The 21,373-nt window shown below is 53.2% G+C and overlaps 6 protein-coding genes across 6 annotated transcripts; 3 read left to right on the top strand and 3 right to left on the bottom strand.

Moving 5' to 3' along the window:
- Nucleotides 1–2,164: 2,164 nt before the first annotated feature.
- On the bottom strand, nucleotides 2,165–3,142 carry JN550_012685 (uncharacterized protein; the record flags this gene model as incomplete). The annotated part of the gene is made up of 1 exon (XM_049311188.1): nucleotides 2,165–3,142. The coding sequence occupies one exon, from the start codon at nucleotides 3,140–3,142 to the stop codon at nucleotides 2,165–2,167; it is 978 nt and encodes a 325-aa protein (XP_049165333.1).
- A 2,162-nt stretch (nucleotides 3,143–5,304) lies between these two features.
- JN550_012684 (uncharacterized protein) lies at nucleotides 5,305–6,880 on the top strand (the record flags this gene model as incomplete). Its single annotated transcript, XM_049311187.1, has 2 exons — nucleotides 5,305–5,423; nucleotides 5,482–6,880. The coding sequence occupies 2 exons, from the start codon at nucleotides 5,305–5,307 to the stop codon at nucleotides 6,878–6,880; spliced, it is 1,518 nt and encodes a 505-aa protein (XP_049165332.1).
- Nucleotides 6,881–7,870: 990 nt separating this feature from the next.
- Nucleotides 7,871–9,498, bottom strand: JN550_012683 (uncharacterized protein; the record flags this gene model as incomplete). The annotated part of the gene is made up of 3 exons (XM_049311186.1): nucleotides 7,871–8,010; nucleotides 8,076–9,373; nucleotides 9,470–9,498. The coding sequence occupies 3 exons, from the start codon at nucleotides 9,496–9,498 to the stop codon at nucleotides 7,871–7,873; spliced, it is 1,467 nt and encodes a 488-aa protein (XP_049165331.1).
- Nucleotides 9,499–11,899: 2,401 nt separating this feature from the next.
- Nucleotides 11,900–12,884, bottom strand: JN550_012682 (uncharacterized protein; the record flags this gene model as incomplete). The annotated part of the gene is made up of 2 exons (XM_049311185.1): nucleotides 11,900–12,498; nucleotides 12,746–12,884. The coding sequence occupies 2 exons, from the start codon at nucleotides 12,882–12,884 to the stop codon at nucleotides 11,900–11,902; spliced, it is 738 nt and encodes a 245-aa protein (XP_049165330.1).
- Nucleotides 12,885–13,920: 1,036 nt separating this feature from the next.
- On the top strand, nucleotides 13,921–15,436 carry JN550_012681 (uncharacterized protein; the record flags this gene model as incomplete). The annotated part of the gene is made up of 4 exons (XM_049311183.1): nucleotides 13,921–14,014; nucleotides 14,078–14,997; nucleotides 15,134–15,183; nucleotides 15,295–15,436. The coding sequence occupies 4 exons, from the start codon at nucleotides 13,921–13,923 to the stop codon at nucleotides 15,434–15,436; spliced, it is 1,206 nt and encodes a 401-aa protein (XP_049165329.1).
- A 493-nt stretch (nucleotides 15,437–15,929) lies between these two features.
- Nucleotides 15,930–18,546, top strand: JN550_012680 (uncharacterized protein; the record flags this gene model as incomplete). The annotated part of the gene is made up of 4 exons (XM_049311182.1): nucleotides 15,930–16,083; nucleotides 16,155–16,531; nucleotides 16,598–16,999; nucleotides 17,053–18,546. 4 exons carry the CDS (start codon nucleotides 15,930–15,932, stop codon nucleotides 18,544–18,546), a joined length of 2,427 nt encoding a protein of 808 aa, XP_049165328.1.
- Between the last annotated feature and the right edge of the window lie 2,827 nt (nucleotides 18,547–21,373).

The following is a 21,373-nucleotide window of genomic DNA, read 5'->3' as shown; positions in this document are numbered from 1 at the left end:
CACAGGCTTCAAAGAGATTATGAACAGTTTAAGGAAAGCTACTCGTCAGTGTATTTCCATTTTGCAAGATTTGGAATGGTCTGGTGGTATGCTCGCACAGCCTCCCTGGAAGAGTTCCTTTGCTGTTTCAGTGTTGGGACTACTGAAGGTGCGTGCTATATCTAACCTAAACGACCAGATCTAATGACTGAAGATGATCCCATTTCGCCTTACTTCGTGCTGCGAGTTCCTTCACAAGATCTCGCCATTGACGCACCATTCCCCCGGATTCGCACCTGGATGGAACAATGCATGTCAGGTCACCCTTTATGCACGCGCGGGCAAGATTTCAAGCTTCCTACGCGAGTGTTAGATGTCGGCTCGCAGTCAAGATACGTTCGCCTTGTGGAAACACAAGGACGCAGAGGACGATGGATTGCATTGAGTCATTGCTGGGGTACTGGCGCCCTCCCATTGAGGACAACCTCACAAAATTTGGAAAAGCATAAGACGTCATTAGCCCTGGCAGACCTGCCACCAAGCTTTCGAGATGCGGTCATAATTGCAAGAAAGCTGAATGTGCCATATCTGTGGATTGATTCACTCTGCATAATTCAAGACTCTGAAGCTGACTGGTTATCGGAGTCAGCTACCATGCATCACGTATACAAGAACTCAACACTCACTATCTCGGCCGACTCTGCTATCGATAGCCATGCGGGTATATTTGCTAGTTCACAGCCGACCCGTGAAGCAGTTAGGCCGCCACCGTGGTATTTCAAGGCAACAGCTACGGGTGGCCAGGCCCACGGCCGTGTCTACCTTTACGGAACCTGGGATAATGAGAAGGATGCTGAATCTCATCTTTTTCATCGCGCGTGGGCTATGCAAGAGACCTTATTGCCCCGGAGAATCTTGAGATGCTTGTCCCACCAGATGATGTGGCGATGCCGCACTATTTTCGCGGCAGAGTGTCAAAGTGATGAGCCACGTCAAGACTCCGAAGAGTTCCGATCATATACCGATCCATCCACAGTCTGCGAACTGAATCTCAACCTGAAGTGGCACATAATCATTCGTAACTTGGCTCGGCGATCTATCACATACGACAAAGATCGATTGCCCGCATTATCCGCATTGGCACGAGAATTCAAAGGTGTTGAAGGACAATCATATTCGGCTGGGCTTTGGCTCGACCGCTCATGCTTGCATCTGCTCTGGAAAATACACGGCCCGGGTTTGTGTCGACCGAAAGTTTACGTGGCCCCAACATGGAGTTGGGCGTCTTTAAAGTCGCAGACCAACACATCGCTGGACCTACGTTTGTATCCCGATGAGGCTTTTGAAAAGCTTATGCCGATACCTGAACTCCAGATACTTAAGGTCCACCTCGACCTCCTCACCGATGATGTCTACGGGCGTGTCAAAAATGGGTGCTTCATGGATATATCAGGCAGATGTGCAGAGATTTGCCAATGCAAAATCGGATCGATTTGCTTCGACATATCCAATACTATCTCCCAATATTGGACATTGTTCACATCAGATGATATGTCTGCTAAGGCTGATCTAGATTGCCACCACGGGTGTCAGCTGAACCAGCCGAAGCTCACATTGATTCAGTTGGCTTACGAAGATCGGGGTTACCGGCCTCTGTATGACACTTGTGTATGGTGTTTGATACTCAAGGCTCGAGAGGATGATTCTTCAAAGTTCGAGCGAGTCGGGATAATGCGTTTCTATCCCAGCCCGAAACTGTCGACGTGGGAAATAAATAACTATAGGGTATACTGAGGCATCTGACCGGCTTTCTTTTGTTTTGGTTATTTTCTTCTGGAGTGAGACAATTTGGGTGTGGTTAATACCCATGTTTGTGGGACATCGCCTCGGTTTTGTCCTTCTTCTCGTTGGCTCCCAAACGACTATTGATTGACATAAATAACCAGAGGAGAGATCACGTATATACGAGTAAACTGCCGCCTACCCTGGTATATTTAGTACATAGGTCCTAGCCTTGGATGTGGTGGGCTGGTAAATTTGAAACTCATAGGAAAAATTAGATAACAGTCGCTCGCTATACAGTAGAAATAATGATTACTTGAGCAAACTCCCTTGTTACAGGACCTCTTGATATGACCTAAGTAAATTCGATTAGATGAATCAAGATCAGATGTAGTCTCTTGCACTATGAGTAGACTTTAATAGCAACTACAACAGCCCAGCCACTCATACTCTCCCAGATGCCAAAGTCGTTCTCGCGACGGAATGCCACCTCTTCTGCTGTAACACTCATCTCCGCCCGCTTTCCGTTGTCTAATTGTTGGTCTTCTGGGACTCCTGCCACGTCACCTCCAGCAACAGTCCCTCTCCCGTCCCTCGGCTCAGATGATGATACCGACGGCAGGGAGATCGTTGTCTGTGCCTCAGATGCCGGAATCTGGTCACTCCGTCGCCTTCCCCAACCCCAACCTTTCTTCTTTTTCTCCGATGGTATGCGCTGCTCAACTACAGTCTGAACTGCACTCTGGCTTATGGTATTGGGCTTGATCTTGGGCCTGGTCTGTGGCTGAAGAAAGGATGCTAATCTTCGGGCTTGGTCTTCGTCGTTCCACCAAAGAAGTTCCAAGTTCGCGGATGATGATGAGCCAGGCTCCTCCCACCGGCCCCAGTCAGTAAACTCTTGGTTCACATTCGATTCCGTTCTGCTGGAAGATTTGCTGTCTCCATATTTATTTCCAGAGTCTTTCTCGCCTCCAATGTGTCGAAAATCGACCCTGAATACTCGCCCGATCTCGTTCCGTCGGAGCATGTCATCAATCCCACTGAGCACAGCATCTGGAGGCACCGCACCGTTTGGAATAAGGGTAAGTGTTGCTAAAGGTGGAGCCGTCCGTCGTGCGCCCAAATCTGCTAAGAACGACTCGATAACAGGGGATAAGTGGTCCAGGATCCATATGTCGGTCTCGATTTGCTGGGCATTGTGTGCTTGTTGAGTTTGCCTTATGCGGTCAGGGATAGACAAAAGGTGTGAGTGCAGGTGAGAAGTGAGAGACTGAGGGTTGAATTGCAAGGGCGAGGATGAACTTTGCCGCGGGGGTGGGTTCATCGAGTATGGAGGTGGTGCCGCATCGTCTGGTATTTCCAAACCGTTCTTGGTATCCATGGCGTACGCTATCAATCAAGGCCCTTCGGAGCCAATATCAATGTGAACGAACCCGTAATATTCCTGGGTTGTTATCAAGTGGATTTCCTGCGGAATAGCGTTCTTTGGCGGTCGTCTCTTCAAACTTGAGGGTTTGTTATGTCTTCCAGAGCGCAGCTAAGCTGGCGATGGCGGGGAGTGTCCCCGAGAATGAAGTCGATCACAAACAGAAGTTCTTGAAGATAAGGTTCTCCCAAAACACGTTTTCCACACTCCTCTACTCGAGTCTATCCTGACGCTGTCAACTAGAACAAGACGCCAACCCTGTCGACCATGAATCCCGTGTAAGTCAGATGATGTCGTCCCCTGGAAAATCTGCCTTTCATTCAGCCCACGCCACCTAGTAGGTAATAGTCGCCTTGGTGCAAATTAGCCGTGCTTAAACTCCAGATGTGGCAAGGAATAAGCAGCGAGTGGCTTGACTCCAAGGCTTGAAGGGGATGCGAAAGTGCACGTTGTGGTGGTCGGTGCGATGGCTGTGTACCTGCTCATATGGCCGCTAGCGTTTGACCGTGCCGTAAGCCGACACCGACGGTGGAACCGCTCGGAGCGCGGCGATGGGCCCAGGAATGTGTCCGCCGAAGGTCGTCCACGGTAGACGAGACGATCACGGCTTGCACGGCACAGGAGGCCAAGCTGTCAAGAGCTTGGTAGTCTGCGGCTGAGGTCTGCCAGGTGGGGAGCTGGGACCGATATGACTCTTGAGAATCCTAACTAGGCAGGCGTAGGGCTGCAAAACCTCGGCGCGGATGCTTATGCTTGACTGCAAATTGCGCCAGAGATCTGGTTCTGACCACTTTTCGGCATGGGAGGGCCCGATCACGGGGTTTGAAGCGCACTCCTGAGCCCTGAGAAGGATGCGCGTCTGAGACGATGCTCGAATCAGGCCACTGAGGGTGCAGTGGCAAAGCTCTGCAGGTGCAGGGGCGGGTCCGAGCAAAGCAAGAGTGTCTGCCAAGTCGACTCCTCACATTTGCACTTCTATTGATGCGTCGGTGACTGAAAACGGTCGACACTTTATTACCTGAGCTTTGATTAGAGTCAAGGAGTTGGCGTGAGCTGCTAGACTGGCAGCAGCTCGGTGTTGTATACCAGCTAGTCCAGGTGGGTCGGATGACTTATCCAAGCAGCTTCCTTCACGACAGACACGTGGAGGGAAAACAATCAAGAAATGTACATGCTTGCATGGAATTCGCTCAAGCTTCTGCATCACTGACGGCGTATAAGCTATCAGTTTATGGACGAATGCATCCAAAGCTGGTTCCGCAGCAGTTAATTCATGCCATGCTCGTCCCCGGACAGAGGGTGTCCAGATGCCCTGAGCTAATTGGTGCCCACTCACTAACTTACATAGTTAGTACCCTGGATTATCGTCGCTTGGAAGCCATCGAAGCACGCTAGAAGTCAACTGAGTGGGTAAGGTGGGTTACAGGGATGCGCTTCTGCAGGGCCTAAAGTCCGCCGCAGTTGCTTAGGCTGTCTCGTGATGCCTCCAAGCCACACAAGGCACACATACAGTTCCGTTTGCCAGAGCTTCATCGGCATAGCAGCAGCAAGGCTGAGGGGGAAGCCTACACCGCCAGCATGATTCGCTACGCGAGGAATGTTGCACACAGCGCGAGGGGTCGCCGGTGCCGCATTGGGCACCGATCCTCAGGACGCAAAAAAAGATAAGACCGGCAGGAAGTTCGGCCTTGCCCTGCTTGTAGGTCTTGAATTATTCTATTTGCCAATCCACCTCGACTCCTACTTCAAGAGGAACAGCCTGCAGATATTCTCAGCCTTGCTTGTATTGACAAGCCATCGACCATAAGCTTGGGCATACTTCGACGGCCCCTCCGGAAGCCATTCTCTTCACAAACTCGCTCATACCCCATCAGGACCACCCAATTTCTGTTGCAAAGACTTCCAGGCTGCGGTAGACAACAGACCTTGCGGCGATACAAGCGAGGTGTGTCAAACGTTGTTTGACATATACATCTATATAAACGCCACTCCCCTTGTCTCACCCAACATCCTCCTCCTTTGTCATAATCAAACCCCTGCTGTCCAGACGTCAGAGCTTCATCGACATCACCGCCAGAACCCTCACTTGGAACTGAAAGCTACTCAACACCGTCAAAATGTCGTACAGAATCGCTGCCCCCGATGAGTACCTGGCCATCACTGGTATGGGCATAAAAAATGTCCATATCACAAAGACAGCCTGGGTATGGCCATTCCAGAGATGTAGCCGCTTTAGGTGAGTCGAGGCCCTAAGTACTTCCCCATAACGAGATGCAGTGCTGAATAGATCCCAGTGTACAACCCCATGACTATGCTATGAACCTGCAGGCCATGACAAAGGAGAAGCTCCAGTTCCTTCTGCCCGTCGTCTTCACTATTGGTCCAGATGTCAACGCCCGCGGCGCCAATGCAAAGGGGGCTAAACAAGCTGCACATGCTGGTTCTAGCAGCCAGGCGGACCACGTCAATGACGAGGACCGCGGCGACGCCTTGATGAAGTTTGCCATGCTGCTCGCCGAGAATGACAACTCCAAGATCTCCAAGCATGGCCTCGAACAGATTGTCAAGGGTATCATCGAAGGTGAAACGCGAGTGCTGGTCTCCAGCATGACCATGGAGGAGATCTTCACCGAGAGAGAAGAGTTCAAGCGCCGCATCTTCCGAAATATCCAGGGCGAGCTTGACCAATTCGGACTCAAGATCTACAATGCCAACGTCAAGGAACTCAAGGATGCTGAGGGCTCGGTATACTTCCAGTCGCTCTCTCAGAAGGCCCACGAAGGCGCCACCAACCAGGCTCGTATCGATGTCGCCGACGCCCGGCTCAAGGGTACCGTCGGAGAGGCGGAGCGCCACGGTAAACAAGAGCAGGAGATCGCCAAGATCAACGCCGACACAGCCGTCAAGAAGACGGAGCGCGACGCCGAGCGCGCCCGCGCAGAAGCCGCACTCAAGACCCAGGAGACGGCCTTGAACCGTGACGTGGAGCTGGCGCGCATCGAGGCCGCGCGCTCCACCCAGGCCCAGGACGAGGACCTCAAGAAGGCGGTCGAGGTGAAGCGCGCCGCCGCCGAGCTCGAGCGCCTGCGCGCCACGGACCTCGTCAAGGCCCAGATCAAGCGCGAGTCGCAGCAGCAGGCCGCCGACGCCAAGGCGTACGAGATCACGGCCGACGCGACGGCCAACTACGAGAAGACGACCAAGAGCACCGACGCGGCGGCCTACAAGACCAAGGTCGACGCCGAGGCGTACAGCCAGGCGGCCATCAAGAACGCCGAGGCGCGGCTGCAGGAGAAGCTCAAGGAGGCCGAGGGTATGGCGGCCATGGCCGAGGCGTACGGCCGGCTGGGCCAGGCGTTCGGCGGGCCCGCCGGCCTGCTGCAGTACATGATGATCGAGCGCGGCACGTACGTCGAGCTGGCCAAGGCCAACGCCGAGGCCATCCGCGGCCTGAACCCCAAGATCAGCGTCTGGAACACGGGCGCGGCCGGCGCCGGCGGCGAGGGCGGTAGCCAGGACAGCGCGGCCACCATGCGCAACGTCTACCAGATGCTGCCGCCGCTCATGACGACCATCAACGAGCAGACGGGCATCACGCTGCCCGAGTGGCAGTTCGGCCGCCTCGCCGGCGAGCTGGGCCACGGCGTCGACAAGAACGTCGCCCAGGTCAACGGCAAGAAGCGCGAGAACTGAAAGGGGCTTGATGGCTTGACTGGCGAGCCCACCAACCCCATCTATAGAAAGACGACATGACAGCAACCCCATGATAGGCAGGATGCTCAGGAGGGTAGACTCATAGTCCTGCACTTTTCTTTTGTCTGTATTACGTGTACTCTCACCGCCATGTTTTTCTTTCTTCTTTTCTTTTTCTATACTTCTCTTCAGAAAGAGGCCCTGTGTTAGCCTGCATCCACTGGCGTTCAAGGGCTTTGCCTTTCCGCTGTTGTTTCAATCACGACGAAGGGCAAACGGGCGTTCAGAGTGATATCCCTCAATTTGCCTTGGTTTCATAGTCGTTTAGATAGTTCTGTGAATAGCATTGCCACGTTACCTATCCAGAGTGTAAGAGCTGTGAAGCTAATTATTAATTGCACTTTTTGAGGACACAATCTCGCTGCAGTGCTGGAAATAGGGAATACAAGATCCATGTAGTTCGGACGTCAGACCTTTATTCGACTTTGAACAGAATCTAATACACTGCAAAATCTCAAGTCATCACAATTGACCTTCAAAGTGTGGCTGCGAATGAAACATTTATATATTTATGCCAGACAACATGTTTATTCGGCTCCTGCGGGCCGGAAAGAAGTAATCGTCGCCAATATAGCCAATTGGCAGAACTCAGGGGTATCTGTGGCCTCTAGAGACGGGGGAAACCCGCTCGTTGCGTCATCGTCATCGTATCAAGAAGTTTCTTGTCCCATCCCAAGCAAAATCATTCTTTATCATCAAAGCATCGTCCGTCCTTTATGCCAATGAAGCAACCGTCTTTGCGTACTCCGTATGCAGTATCATGCATCAACGCCTGCCGCCGAATTGTAAAACCATTTCTTCAAACCATCATTCCATGCCAAGCCATGACCGTGGCCCCCCGAAAAAAGAGGATTGCTGTCGACCCGTTCTTTGAACACCAGCTTCGAATCCCATGCTGCTCAGAACTTGCAAATACCAGACCCAACCATATTAGTTTTCGTTGCCTCGGTTTTCCTGATCGTCCTCGATCGAGGCTCTTGTCGCAAACTGACGCCATTTGGCCGAGCCTCTTTGTTGCAACGTCTCTGGGCACTGCCCAGCGTTGGAGTGCACTTCCACTACCGCCACACCTATCACCGCTTCAGTAACCCGCTCAACCCTCAATCTCGTTGCTACCGGACGACTCCAACCCTACCTTCTTCAAGACATCTTCTCTTGCCCATGATGTTGATCCCGTCCGAGGTATTTGGCTCCCGGTCCTCGGAGAAGCTCACGTTAAGAACCTCTGAGAGAACCTCTCGCCGGCGCTTTGGCGACGTGATGGCGGCCACGCTCATGATTTCCTCTTCCTCATCCGGGAAAGTCTCAATGTTGAGCGGGTCAAAGTCGCCCACGACCTCCTTGCCGAGCACCTCTCCGAGTCGTTCCTTGAGACCCAGAACCGGCCAAACTGGGACGTGGGTATACTCAATATTGAGTGCGGGATCACCCTTTGGTGCCTTCTCCGGCTCGTGGAACATCATGAGAAACGCAGCTGGGACAGTTGCAGTATAGATGATGAAAGACTTGTCGTCTTCCGATGTCGTGAAGAGGCGGACGGTCACATCTCGGGGGGCAATGGTCTTGCCCTTGAGGCCATCAGCGTAAACCATCTGCTGCGCGAGGGCGATGATGGTGGCGACAAAGTGAGGATCTTCGTCGAGATTGCTCGGGATCAGATTCTTGGATCGCAGAGTCTGTAGACGATGGACAGGGCCGTTGTAGCTCATTCGGGGACCTGGGACTACCCTGAAGCAGTTGTGTCTGATGTGGTTGAGATTGCTGCGGCTGACATAGGCCAGCACGGGCGCGTCGCTCGCGACTCTTACGTTCATGGATTCCAGGAGCTGGCTTGGTGTTCGGCTCGAGGTCCAGGTGGTTGCAGAGTCAAAGGACATGGAAGCATCGGGGTGCTTCCATATTACCTGAGCGCGTGTCGCCTTTGCGTATACGCGACTTCCAAACCTGATGCTCAACTCGGCGTTGGACTTGGGCTTGCACATGTGTGTGGGGAACAGTGTTGAGACGATATTCCGCAGCGCCCGGGTCTTGGTCACGACGTTACGCGGGGTCTGGTCTGCCAGCAGCGTCTCGAGGTCCCGTCCGATGCCTACAACTGTCGAAGAAGCGCGCGGCGGCGATCTCCTGGGCGACGATGTTGGAGGTTGTGTCGAAGTAGCGGGGGTTGGGCGCGGGACGAAGCGGCATCCCAGCAGTCGCGTGTGCAGGTCGGTCCAGCAGATGGGCAAGACAAACAGCGAAGTGCCTTGGTGGTCGCGCATAGTATCCCATAACGAGCCTCGCTCGGGCACGATGCAGTCTCTGCGCTGCAAGGGCTTCTTGGTGTGCTTCTTCTTCCCATCCTCGTCGGACGCCGTTAGGGTCATTGTGGCGGTGGACATGGCAGCGTTGTGCTGGACCAGGTAGTCATGGGCGCGCGCGTGTTGCTTGCGACTGTGAAAGACAAGAGGGTCAGCAAGGGTGTTGGGAAGCAGACGCAATAAAACTGGAGAAGACGAGGTGTCGCGCAGAAAAAGCAAAGCGACTCACTGGTAAAAGAGCGCCCTGGGATCGGGCATTGGGGAATGCGGTGACGCGCCCGGGTCAATAGCGCAAGGTTGAGTTTGGGTGCAGGTACGTAGCGTAGCAATGCCAGGGGTGCTCGACGTCACCAGCCCGCATGCGATAGAATGACTCTCGATGCCGGATCCTCGACAAAGTCGGGTGTTCTCCGAGTCGCAAGACGGCGCGTGGTGAAAATGATATATTTTCGCGACGATGCTGAGACGCAGGACGACGGGGCGGCAAAAGAAGAACAGGCAGGACAGGTCAAGACACGGAGGCGGTGGGAGAGGGTTTGAGGGTAGGTTGAGTAGGCTGAGACGCGACAAGGACGGGGGCGGCGGGGGGGCAAACACCCTGTTAAAAAGAGCAGCCACGCCCTTTGTGCGGCCTTTGTGGGGCGCCGGCCGCGACTTGAGCGCCAGATCACGTTACCTCTGCTGTCAGACTTGCCAGGTTCCGGCACACACTCGATCGAGTCTCCTGGGCTGCTTTGGTTTAGCGCCCCCCCAAGGAATAGGCTGCTAGGCTGCAGCTCCAGTCGGCATCGTAAAATTGTTAAGCGAGTGGGCAGTCCAGCGCAGCCACAGGAGCGGATGGATTGTGCCACGATCGCGATTGCCAAGACCGCGACAAACCGGCTTTTGTTATGGCCAGACGCAACCAACGTGTCCGAATTGGACGGATAGGATGTGGCTGCCTGGCAGGCCTTGGTCACGCTGAATCCTGGGTGGATCTGTGGCGCCGGGCTGAGCACACCAGTTTATGCATAGGCGATAACTGTGCATAATTGAGTACCACCTGCTTTGGCTGGGCTGGACTGCATAAGTTAGCAGGAATAATGTTATGCAACCTGCTCGTGCTCGCCGACACGGACAGACCTCTTCCAGCATGCTGTCATGGCCAAGATCATGAGAGAACAAGCGGTAAAATACGGCGGAGATACTGACAATATGGATAAAACACTCTGACTCTGACTCTGACTCCGGCATCTTCCTCGCTTAGTCAAGCGCCTATTTGCCCAAGAGGAGGTTTCCCCAGCGTGAACTTGAAGATTCTCTAGTGGATAGCAACACCATCCTCGACACGTCCGGTAATCTGCCTGGGTGCCGTCACTTGCGAATTTCGTGGGATTTGAACGACTTAACTTGGTATTTACCACGATATGTATATTTCTCTTTTCAAGTTTCATGGAGTCCTGAGGACAGCGCGATTGTAGCTTTCCAAAGCGCGCAAACCCGGCGGGAAGCTACTAGCGCAACTGGGACGGCCTACGAACAGTTTCTTCGTGATAACAATTAACATTTACGGTGTAAGCAGCATCTCTTTGATATTGTAGGCGAGGAGATTCTATATAGAAGATCGGTCTCCATGGTTGTCATCTTTAACAGACCCCCGCCGTCGTGATGGCTGATAGCTCTTCCATATCGACCATCAACATAGGTATTTCCACTGTATAACAATCAAAGTCTACGATAATCCGAAATCCCCGATCTCCAAAACGAGCATGTAGGATTCTGTTCAAGTCATCTCTGTGGACGACTCGGCTGCCAATACTGTTCAACACCCATTCGTCGATGGTAGGTGCAGTGCCGTGACTAACGTCTACATTCCGTACCCACTCCATGTAGGATTTGGCAGTTATCCATTACTTGCTCCGAATTAAATCGAGGAGATCTGTCCAGTCTTTTGGATAGACCAGAAAGAGAGAAGCGATTCCTTCCCATAAGACACCATCCCTAGAATGTGGGTTTGCGCCGGCCTCGATGAGCCGTGTGGCTAGTTGACATATATACAGAACTGCGTGCGGGCTCACGACTGGCATATTGGCTTCTAGCACCAATGGTATTGTCAAACTATGAGTTACCCCTGGCAGTTCAATGACTGTGCAGTACATTTGCCGTTTTTTGTTTATTTTCGTCTGTTCTGTGTGCAATTTCTGCTTCATCGGGGAATGAATTTTAGGTAAAAGCACATTGAAAGTGCACCATGAAATGTTCGTGATTCAGGCAGTCTTTTTGTGATAAGGAAACGATGGTTGCTAAGGGCGTAAGATGGGAAAGGCGTGCTATGTAATAGAGAGAGGTCATTTTGACAGAGGATTATGAGAAATTGCATACGTAGTAAATCTTGACTCTAATTTTTCCCATCCAGTAGAGACAGACAGACAACATGCATACCACGATCAAGCTACGTTACTTTCGTGTGCCACCCGGTATCTTTCCTGAGACGATCTTGAGGTCAGTTATTCTTACTCAATCGCATAAGCCGTAATACTAGACCTAGTATTCTCGCAGTAGAAATGCCACTGAGTGCTCCTTGCTTTGTCCATCTTCAGCTGGTGTATGCAATGCCACAAAGCGAAGTCTACAGCCGGACTCTGGCTGCTCATCATGTGACCAAAACTCTCCTCCTCCCTTACAAACCCAGCTTCTGCTTCTTGATTCTCGGGTAGATACCAACAATCAACAGCACGCTGATGAGGATGAAGGCCCACAGCTTCAGTCCGAGAACGCCGACATTGTAGTCCGTCTTGGTCGCACTGATAACCGTGGCTTGCAGGAAGAGGAAGAGGACGTAGCCGCTGGTACGATGATACTTCCAGATCTTCTTCGCCTTAGCCTCACCACCGTATAGCTTCGGTGTCGCGAACATGGTGAACCCGATGAGGTATTGAAGTAGCAGCCATATGGACACGATGACGCCCAGGTACGCGTGGACCGACTTGAAGTGCGCGCCGCCGCTGGCAAACTTATTGTACTCGATGCTGACGAAGCCGGTGAGGAAGAGGGCGAAGGCGAGGAGGTTGAGGCCGGCGTGGATCTTCTGGCCGACCTGCTTCTGCTGGCCCGTGTGCGTCGGCTGCAGGATCAGGATCGACTGCACCAGCACCAGCACGGCGAGGGACTGCGCGAGAGGGTGGATCGAGAACGGGACGATCAGCGGGTGGAGGAACACGGCGGCCCATGTCGAGGCGACGAGGAGGAGGGCGGCGCCCTCGGCGATGATGCCGGTCCCTGAGGAGTAGATGAGCTTCGGCATGGTTCACGAGCGCTGGGTATGCCCTTTTCTTGGGGTGAGGTGAAGAGGACACGCAACTCGCTTGGGTTGCTGAGAAGCTGACACAAAAAGAATGAAAAGGACACGGAAGACTCGGTGTGTGGGGAATTCAGGCCCGTGGCTCTCGGTCGGAGGACGGAGGCCGCAGTCAGCCTGTATGTCAAGGAAATGGGTGATGATATTGAGAGAAAGAAAGGCTCCTACCGAGAATTAGATTCTTCAGGATTGGTTCTCTGTCCTTTTGCGACGCGTCCCCTGGGCGACCAAGAAGGGGCTCCAGTTCGTCTGTTCCCGTAGTCTCACGGTCGACGGGGTCGTTGGGGATGCCCGTTGCGCTCGCCATTTTGAGTGATCGTAAGCCTGATGCTTTCCCAATGACCTGGGAGACTGCGTTGAAAGAATGTGGAGGCGGTCTTGGATATAAGACGGGTCTTTGGGGATCTAATGTTGTGCGGCAGTTGGTACACGGTGAAGTGATCAGGAATTTCCCGTCACTGTTTCATGATGACTTGAACTGTCCTACCTCGAGGCAACCGTGAAGGCGCCATCGATGATGAACGCTCCGTCATGCACCCGTCCAGGATCCAAGCTGTGGTGGGGGGTGAGTCCAAGAGCTTTGACGAATCGGAGTGCCGCGATTCATCAGCCCCCGACACCCCGACCACCTGGTTTCCCCGTGGTAGGCGAGCGATTGGTACTGCCAGAATTGGACGTTTCACTCTCTCACTGCTTGACTGTGGCTTACGTGATTCGGCATATGGTGTTCAATGCGCAGATAAGGGAGTAAAATTCGGTGGCGTTAATAATGCCTGTGCGATGGCTGTTTCTGTACAACTCTAACTGAGATATTATTGAAGGGAGAGACCCACGTAACGCCGATTTTCGTTAGACACATCCAAAGGAAGCCGGCCTACCAAAATATAACTAGTCGACTCGCTCGCTATACTCGCCATCGGGGCCATTCCCTCGTTGAAGCCGGACAGATATAGTAAGGCCCTGGTCTGGTACCAGCTGTGGTTCCTCCCACGACTCTGTCACCTTCCTCGGATGTATACATAGATCTTTGGCATTTTGGCAAGGAGAGCCTGACGGGAACATTAGAGGTTTCGGCTAGCCTCTTCGTAGCTCGGCTCCGGCCGATAATAATTCTGGGTCGGCGCCGTTCGCGGACGGCCCACGAGCCCCGCCGCGACATTTATGGCGGGGTGAATAAGTAGGCAAAGTATGTTTCAACAGACACTCAGTCCAGTGAAATCCATATCTCGTACGACCTTCTCATCGCTGTGTTGTGACTAGTATTGCTGAAAGACCGCTGAAGACACGGCATTGGCATAGTTTACCATTGATTATATTGTTTATCAGCTCCGAGGTTAGTCAAGATGATTGGAGATATTGAGTACAAACTTGAGCCGGTTCAGGCGTCATCCGTTGCCGCGGACGAGATCGACAAGACGTTTCGTTCCAGCTGCATTGGTGAGTGGACAGCAGCAACGCCTACTTCCTTGAATTCTTAAGTATCTAATTAAACACCCAAAGATCTGGTGTCTGGGACGCTGGGCGGTAAAGTGCTTGGTTTTTCGGATGAGTGGTTCGCAGATGCTCTGAATCTCATCACCCCAACTGCCCCTATCCGGCAGCCCGGGAAGATGGTTTACACAGGAGCTTGGTACGACGGGTGGGAGACGAGACGGCACAATTCGGAGCCTTTCGATTGGGTTGTCCTTCGTCTTGGGGTTGCGTCGGGAACCATAGAAGGCTTCGAGGTGGACACGGCCTTCTTCTCTGGGAACCACGCCCCGGCGATTTCAGTTGAGGGTTGCTTCAGCCAGGACGACGATGAGGTCCTGTCGTGGAAGGGCGGCAAAGGAAAGTGGGAGTCGCTTCTCGACATTAGAGAATGTGGTCCATCGCAAAGGTTTGGGTGGAAGCTGCAGAAGCCGACTTCAAAGCAGTACACCCACGTCAGACTTAACATGTACCCCGATGGCGGAATTGCTCGCTTCCGACTGTTCGGCCATGCGGTTCCTGTCTTCCCAGAAGACGTCGAGGCCATTTTCGACCTGGGCGCAGCTCAGAACGGTGCTGTGGCCGTGGCCTGTAGCGACCAGCACTTTGGCACCAAGGACAATCTGATTCTTCCTGGACGCGGCAAAGACATGGGAGACGGCTGGGAGACGGCACGGTCGAGGACTAAGGGCCATGTAGATTGGGCCATCATTCGGCTGGGAGCACCCGCCCTCATCCAAAGCTTCATTGTCGATACGGCTTACTTCAGAGGCAACTTCCCTCAAAAAGCCAAGCTGGATGCCATCGAATGGCAGGGTAACGGTGAACCCGGGGCAGATGCAGCAGGATGGACTGAAGTGGTGGAGCCAAGCAAGTGTGGTCCAGACAAGGAGCATACATTTGCCTGCTCAGTCAAGGACAGACCATTCACCCACGTCAAGCTTACCATCGTAAGTACAGCCAGGAGCCATTTCTATCCTTCCTTGCAAGCATGTAGCTCTTGAGACATGGCTCTAGAGAGTGTCCCAGGAGCTATGTACCCTGTAAGCGGGCCTAAGTAGAAGATTACTGACTCTTGATATGCAGATTCCTGATGGTGGCGTGAAGCGCCTGCGCGTGCTGGCGAAGAGGGCTTTGTGAGTTATGATGGTCAAAAGAGGAAGTTGTAGATGGCCATCAAGTTGCGAGGCAGGGAGTGTGAGGACGGCTAGCTACGAACTTGCTCCACAAACCCAATCATGACACAGAGAAGCAGACGGCAGTGGACTTGGTGGAGTGAAAAGCCTCCGGGTCCTCGCTAAGAGATCCGTAGGAGTTGAGGTGGTCATGGGCAAGTTCGGCATCTTAACTGTTCTAGCCGACCAGGAAGACGCCAAAGTAGCTACCTAGGGATCTTGAATATAGACTTCAGGAACATAACTCTACAAAACGGAGTGGACACATCATCTTCACGCATAAACAACGCCCTATGTTTGGACCTGACCCATTCATTGGTGATTTATGTGTCAAATGCCAAACTAACCTACAGACCCAGCCAACGAGCATGATCGCAGCGGCGCACAGACCAGTGGGCATAGTGAGGCCACTGCCCGCCAGCCCGCCTACCAGGGCTACCTGAGTTAATCCTTGCTCAACTGGTAACCGGTAACCCTCCTGCAGTTACTATCAATCTGTCGACTACGGATTACGCTGATGAGTCCTTGGCTCGCAACGCCCGACGACCGCCACCACGACCGACCAAACGAGCAGCCACGGAGCCAACATTCGAGCTACAACATTAACCTGATTGTGCCAACAAGTTGAGAATATGGCGCAGGACTGAAAGCTCCACTCGGCCGACTGATGAATATCCCTCCTATGCGGGCGACACCCTGCTCTCACAATGGATTTCGGGGATCCTGATGGTGGGGGGTTCGGCGACGAACAACCCAAGAAGCCCAGAGAGCTGCCATCCGACCTGCCCAAGTCGCTAGACGATCGCAGACATGTTACCACCGAGCTGGTCCGCGAGACCGAGTTCTACGACGGCTGGCAAGGTTCGTGGGCTTAGCTGCTTGACTGGTAGCTGCACCCCTGAGAGTCGCATTGCTAACCGACGCCTTATCAGGACAATCGCAGTTCTTGACCAGCCCCATGCTGGCAAAGCCCCTGCAGTTCAGCGAGCTGACCCTCGACGACCCAAACTACGATCAAGATGTCACCAAGGGCATCGCCGACAGCGATACCCGACTGATGGAGATGCTGGCCGCCCAAGCCCAGCATCATGGCGGCGACGGCCTCGTGGACGCCGACGCCATTGCCGGAGACGAGAAGACGTCGGACGAGGAGAAGAACAAGATCCTACAGAAGTCCCTGGCCATGGCTGCGAGCAACGGAGACCTAGGCCAGGTCAACAAGATCCTTGGTGGGAAGGCAAAGGCCTTCGTGGACGTAAATGCGCCTGATGAAGACGGGACGCCGCCGCTCGTCTACGCAAGTTGTTTCGTATGTGGAATCGATCGCCTTACACAGTGCTGGAATGTCGGAGTGTTCGTTCGCTGACTCATCCAGGGCCATGAGAGTGTAGTGCAAGCCTTGGTTGATGCCGGAGTGGATGTCGACAAGCAAGATCGTAACCAGTGGAGTGCCTTGATGTGGGCAATGACCAACCGCCACAAGGGAATAGCCAAGATCTTGCTGGACAGCGGAGCATCGGCCGAGGCGAAAACCTCTTCTGGCAGAACAGCATTCGATTTTGTCGCACCGGATAGCGAAATGTCCTTCTACCTAAGCGACAATGGCTACAACATTGGTACTGCAGGTGTCACAGACGATTTCTACCAGCCAGGCTTCTCGCAGGACCGGTTCGAGGAAGAACTCGCCGAAAGCGAACTGCGGCGGCGAATGATGATGGACAGTGCTCGCGATCTCGAGGTTGATCTCGGCAACGTGGGTATGGACGATCAACCAGAAGTGAGTGCCATGCTACCCGAGCCCATCGAAGAACACATCTCTAACATTCGCAGGCCGTTGATGAGTTTGACGAAGAAGCACAAGAGTTCGACTGGAGTCGCTGTCTTCATGACCAGATGTTCGTCTTCCAAGAAAACCAACTGGACAGAATACTGGACATTATCATTACAAACATGAGCCCGCAGAGATCGCCATCTCAGAAACCCGTTCCGGCGAACATGATCTTCTTGAGCGCACGCTATGCGCACTATCATTCAAGTCGCGAACTACTAGCAGAGCTCCTAATTCGTGCTCAAGACAAAATTAATGATGTCGTCGAGAAGCATCAGTGGGACATGACCATCCTTGCATTCTGGATGTCAAATGCCACTCTTCTGCTTCACTACTTAAAGAAGGATGCGGGGCTTGTTGAGGCTACAACCGAGTTCCAAGCCCAACTGGCTGAACTGGTCAACGAGATATTCATTCTTATTGTCAGAGATGCCGAAAGGCGCCTTGACAAGGTCCTAGACATAGCCATGCTGGAACACGAGACCATTCCCGGCTTCGAAGATGTCACGTTCCAGCACGAGTGGAAGCTGTTCAAGAGGAAAAAGGAGGTGAAGGCCGAGCCGCTCGAAAAGCGAATGCGCCCGCCTTCGCCCAAACAGCGAGCAAAGCCTGCTCCGCGAAATGTTACGTCCCTCTTATCGTCGACCCTATTTGTGCTCGACCTCTACGATATCCATTCTGTCATAACGTCTCAGATTACCTCGCAGCTACTGTATTGGCTCGGTGCAGAGCTCTTCAATCGCATCATGAACAATAGGAAGTATCTTGCGCGAACCAAAGCTATGCAGATCCGAATGAACGTCTCAGTCTTGGAGGACTGGGCACGCTCAAACAATCGGAAGCCGGAGCATTACGAACACGGGGAGACGACTGCTTCGGGTGAGACCACTGTCGATGCTGCACGGCGACATCTAGCTCCGGTCATTCAATTACTTCAATGGCTTCAGTGTTTTTCTTCCCTCGACCCAGATGACTTGGAGGCGTTAGTAGGCACGCTCCAACAACTCCCTCGGTTGAGCCCACAGCAACTCATATACACGGCGAAATATTACCGGCCGGAAGTTGGAGAGAAGGGCTTGCCCAAGAGTGCAATGAAGTACCTCGAGGCCATCCAAAAGGAGGCAGCTATCAAACGAGATCGGCGGAGGACAGCCTCACCTTTACCTGGCAGCAGTCCTTCTACACCAATCAGAAGCACAAACGGCCACGAGGGAGGTGGCTTGGGCAGTGCACAAGGTACTCCAAATCCTGATGCCGATGAAGATGATGATATGCCAGAGGGCCTCAACCTTGATCCCTCCCTCATGTTACCGTTTTCTCTGCCGTCTGTAACAGACATGCTGGTCACCTACGGTGCTGGTTTTGGTGGGCTTAACAAGGAGCGCGAGAGGAAGTACATCCCGACCGTACCTCCTGAGTTTTTGGAGAAGCTGGAATTAAGTGGCCAGGAGAAGCGCATGTTTGGCGAAAAAGACTGGGAGAATGAAGAAGTATGAATGGCCAAACATACATTACCACAGAAATAAACTCCAAAGAACAATACCAACCTGCAACTGCGAAGGCATCGACACGCGCCACCACGTCAGCACGACACTATTAGTTCGCAAGGGTAGAGAACGCTATTCATGATAGCTATTGGCAACTAGACCGCCTTCGGCTGTAGATATGTACAGTGCATTCTGCATTCTGCAAGGGCGAAGCTGTCGGTGTAAGGGGCATATCTAGGTATATGGCATCAACGTGGGAGGCGTTGGGTGGCAGATTGCATTCTGGAGCTACGGCTTGTCTGCCTCCTGTGAGGGCTTGCTCAATGGGATGAATAAATTTACTGCTCACCTACTCTGGATGCTGATGCGTTGTAAATACACTAGTCGGCCCATCACCAATGCTCCACTCTAACCACGTGGAATTGTAGCAGCCCAACCAAAATGAATATCACCGACATTTCGGGCGACGTGGGCGACGTGGGCTACCTGATAAAGCACCTCAGTGCTGCATAGCTGTCGCGGGCCCATTGAAGCTGGCCTTGAGAAAGCGGTCAGCTATAAGTCAAATAAGAATTGACAAGGTGGTGAGGTTTATCAGAAAAACGTGACTTTCTTGCGGTTTTGTAAAAGGTCCGAAACATTTTGCCAAGCACCGTCCCGTGCCCCAAAATAGCAGCGTTGGCACTGCCGTTCTGCTCCCATGATCACTGCTGTTCCTAATGCCCGAACGAGCTACCTGGATGGCTGGGTAAAGGGCCAGGTTGAGATTGATGCTATCCCCGGACGACCGGGGCATCATGTTCCGTCTGGTGGGCAAGACGGCGACGCGTGATGTGCCCATTGCCTGTCCACCCCGCGCAGGATCGAACTAAGCCAGCACTTGGTTGGCCTGGATCGCATTAGTAGCTTGTCGCAATAAGAAATCGACGTTTCCATCTCTTGGTTTCATGGTCTTGGCTCGTGGCCGGGCGTCCGTTAACAACAGTGGGCGCGCACAATGAGAGGCGTTATTTCTTATTCGCCGCATGTACCTATGCTAGACAAAATCTGGATACCTACATCTTCATCTCCGTCCCGAAGTTGGTTATCCCGGTGGTTCATCTCTAAAGGAGGGTATCTAAGAGAGAAATGGGGAAGAGGGCGCTGCATAGGCCCCACTTCAAAAGTGTTTTTACCTCCAATCGACACCTTGAACAACCTCCCTTCCCTCAAGAGGAGAAACGACGACTACCGGGATGGTCTGACGGAAGCGTAGGGGTTTAGGACCGCAAATGCGTGGAGGTGGGAGGGCAGCCACGGCGGCATCACAGTCAGGATATAGTGCTTGGTGGGATTTCAGGACGTTTCTCCCGGTAGTTGAATGCAGGAAGAGCGTGACGGACAACTAGCCCTGCCAGTATGGAGACCGCCTAGCATGCGAACTGCCCCGTCCTGCCCCGTTCATCCAGTCGGAATCCCAAGCGTCATCGTGGGGCAACAAAGTCACAACAGTTTGCTTAAGCATAAGAGGCGAGAATGAAATAGAGTTTGCAGGCCGCGCGCTTGTCAAGCCCGGGGCGGGCGAGGCGTAGTTAGAACTGAGTCAAGTAGAGATTGGCTATCGATCGAGCTTTGCGACTGTAGTCGAAGTGTAACTAGTCATGAACGCCGTCCGGTGAACATGTGCGACAACACAGCGCCCTGGCGAGAACTATTCGCGGGGCTATTGAAGACAACTCATACTATGGTACAGAGAGCTGAGGGCCCGGTTCGAGCCAATCCCCGTCCTCGTCCCGCTGAGGACCCTACCTAGAACGGCAACGGGCCTATGTGCAGATCGTGCCCCGCCAATTGGGAAGGGTAATGGTGAATGTGCATGGGCATGGCTGTCACTGACGGGAGGGAGCTTCCTCTCAGATGTGGCCGCGGCCCTATGGAATGGTGTGTCACTATGGACGTAGCCAGCAACCCCCGGCTAGAGCCTGTGGAGGTCAACATGCATACTCCACTGGGGGACGTCGGGCGTTCGATGTGGCATGTGGGTTTGTTTAGAACTCTGAGCAGGTCGAGTAGGGAGAAAAGCAAAATCAGGCGTTCCCGCATAGAGACCCAAACGGGAATCACCACCTGTCAATGAGCCATGCTAACCCAGTTGGTATGCATGTGTATGCCGGAAGGAGCATACCCTTCCCCATGATGTGTTTTCCCACCCAGGGCGCATTCCACAGATCAAACGAGCCCGTGCCGGTTGCACCCTCACGACAAATATATCACTGCCTCCCCCATTCCCGGGTCTCGTCTGTTTCCCTGCGAGCCTGTGCTACACGGGTCCTGTCCCGCTTAATGTTGTCGGGTCATGAATCAGAGCTCAGTTGTATAAGTGCAGCTCGAGTCAATAGTTATCCCACTTTTTGAGTCAGTACAGGCCTTGCCAAAACTCTAAGTTATCTCGCCCCGGATCGGCCCCTCACTTACACCCAACACATTGCCTCGATCGCGGGGTGCGAATACATTTAACCCCGACGAATCTTGCAGCCGCCTGTCTGCCTGTGGGTTGGCTCACGTTGACTTCAGGCAGGCATCCTCTTTGAGTCACCTGAAATTCGCGGTATCTCATCGTCACACGTTAGTCTCAGGTTGGGGTGTTAGCGGCACACTGCACCCGCTCACCACATATTTGGTTGACTGCAGACGGAGAGAGACAGGCAGCCCAGCCAATCCATTGAGAAAGCTCGATTTCACAACCCCGGGTCAGGCACCTCGGGATTACGTTGCATAGCAGTACCCTCCATCGCGACGATCGGCAAAAGAGGAGAAGCAGAGGAAGGGAGAAAAGGAAAAGAAGAAAACATTGTTG

This window comes from Neoarthrinium moseri, assembly GCF_022829205.1.
Source record: "Neoarthrinium moseri strain CBS 164.80 chromosome Unknown scaffold92_Wmoseri_CBS_16480, whole genome shotgun sequence".
Lineage (NCBI taxonomy): Eukaryota > Fungi > Ascomycota > Sordariomycetes > Amphisphaeriales > Apiosporaceae > Neoarthrinium > Neoarthrinium moseri.
This window is presented reverse-complemented; position numbering and strand designations above follow the sequence as displayed.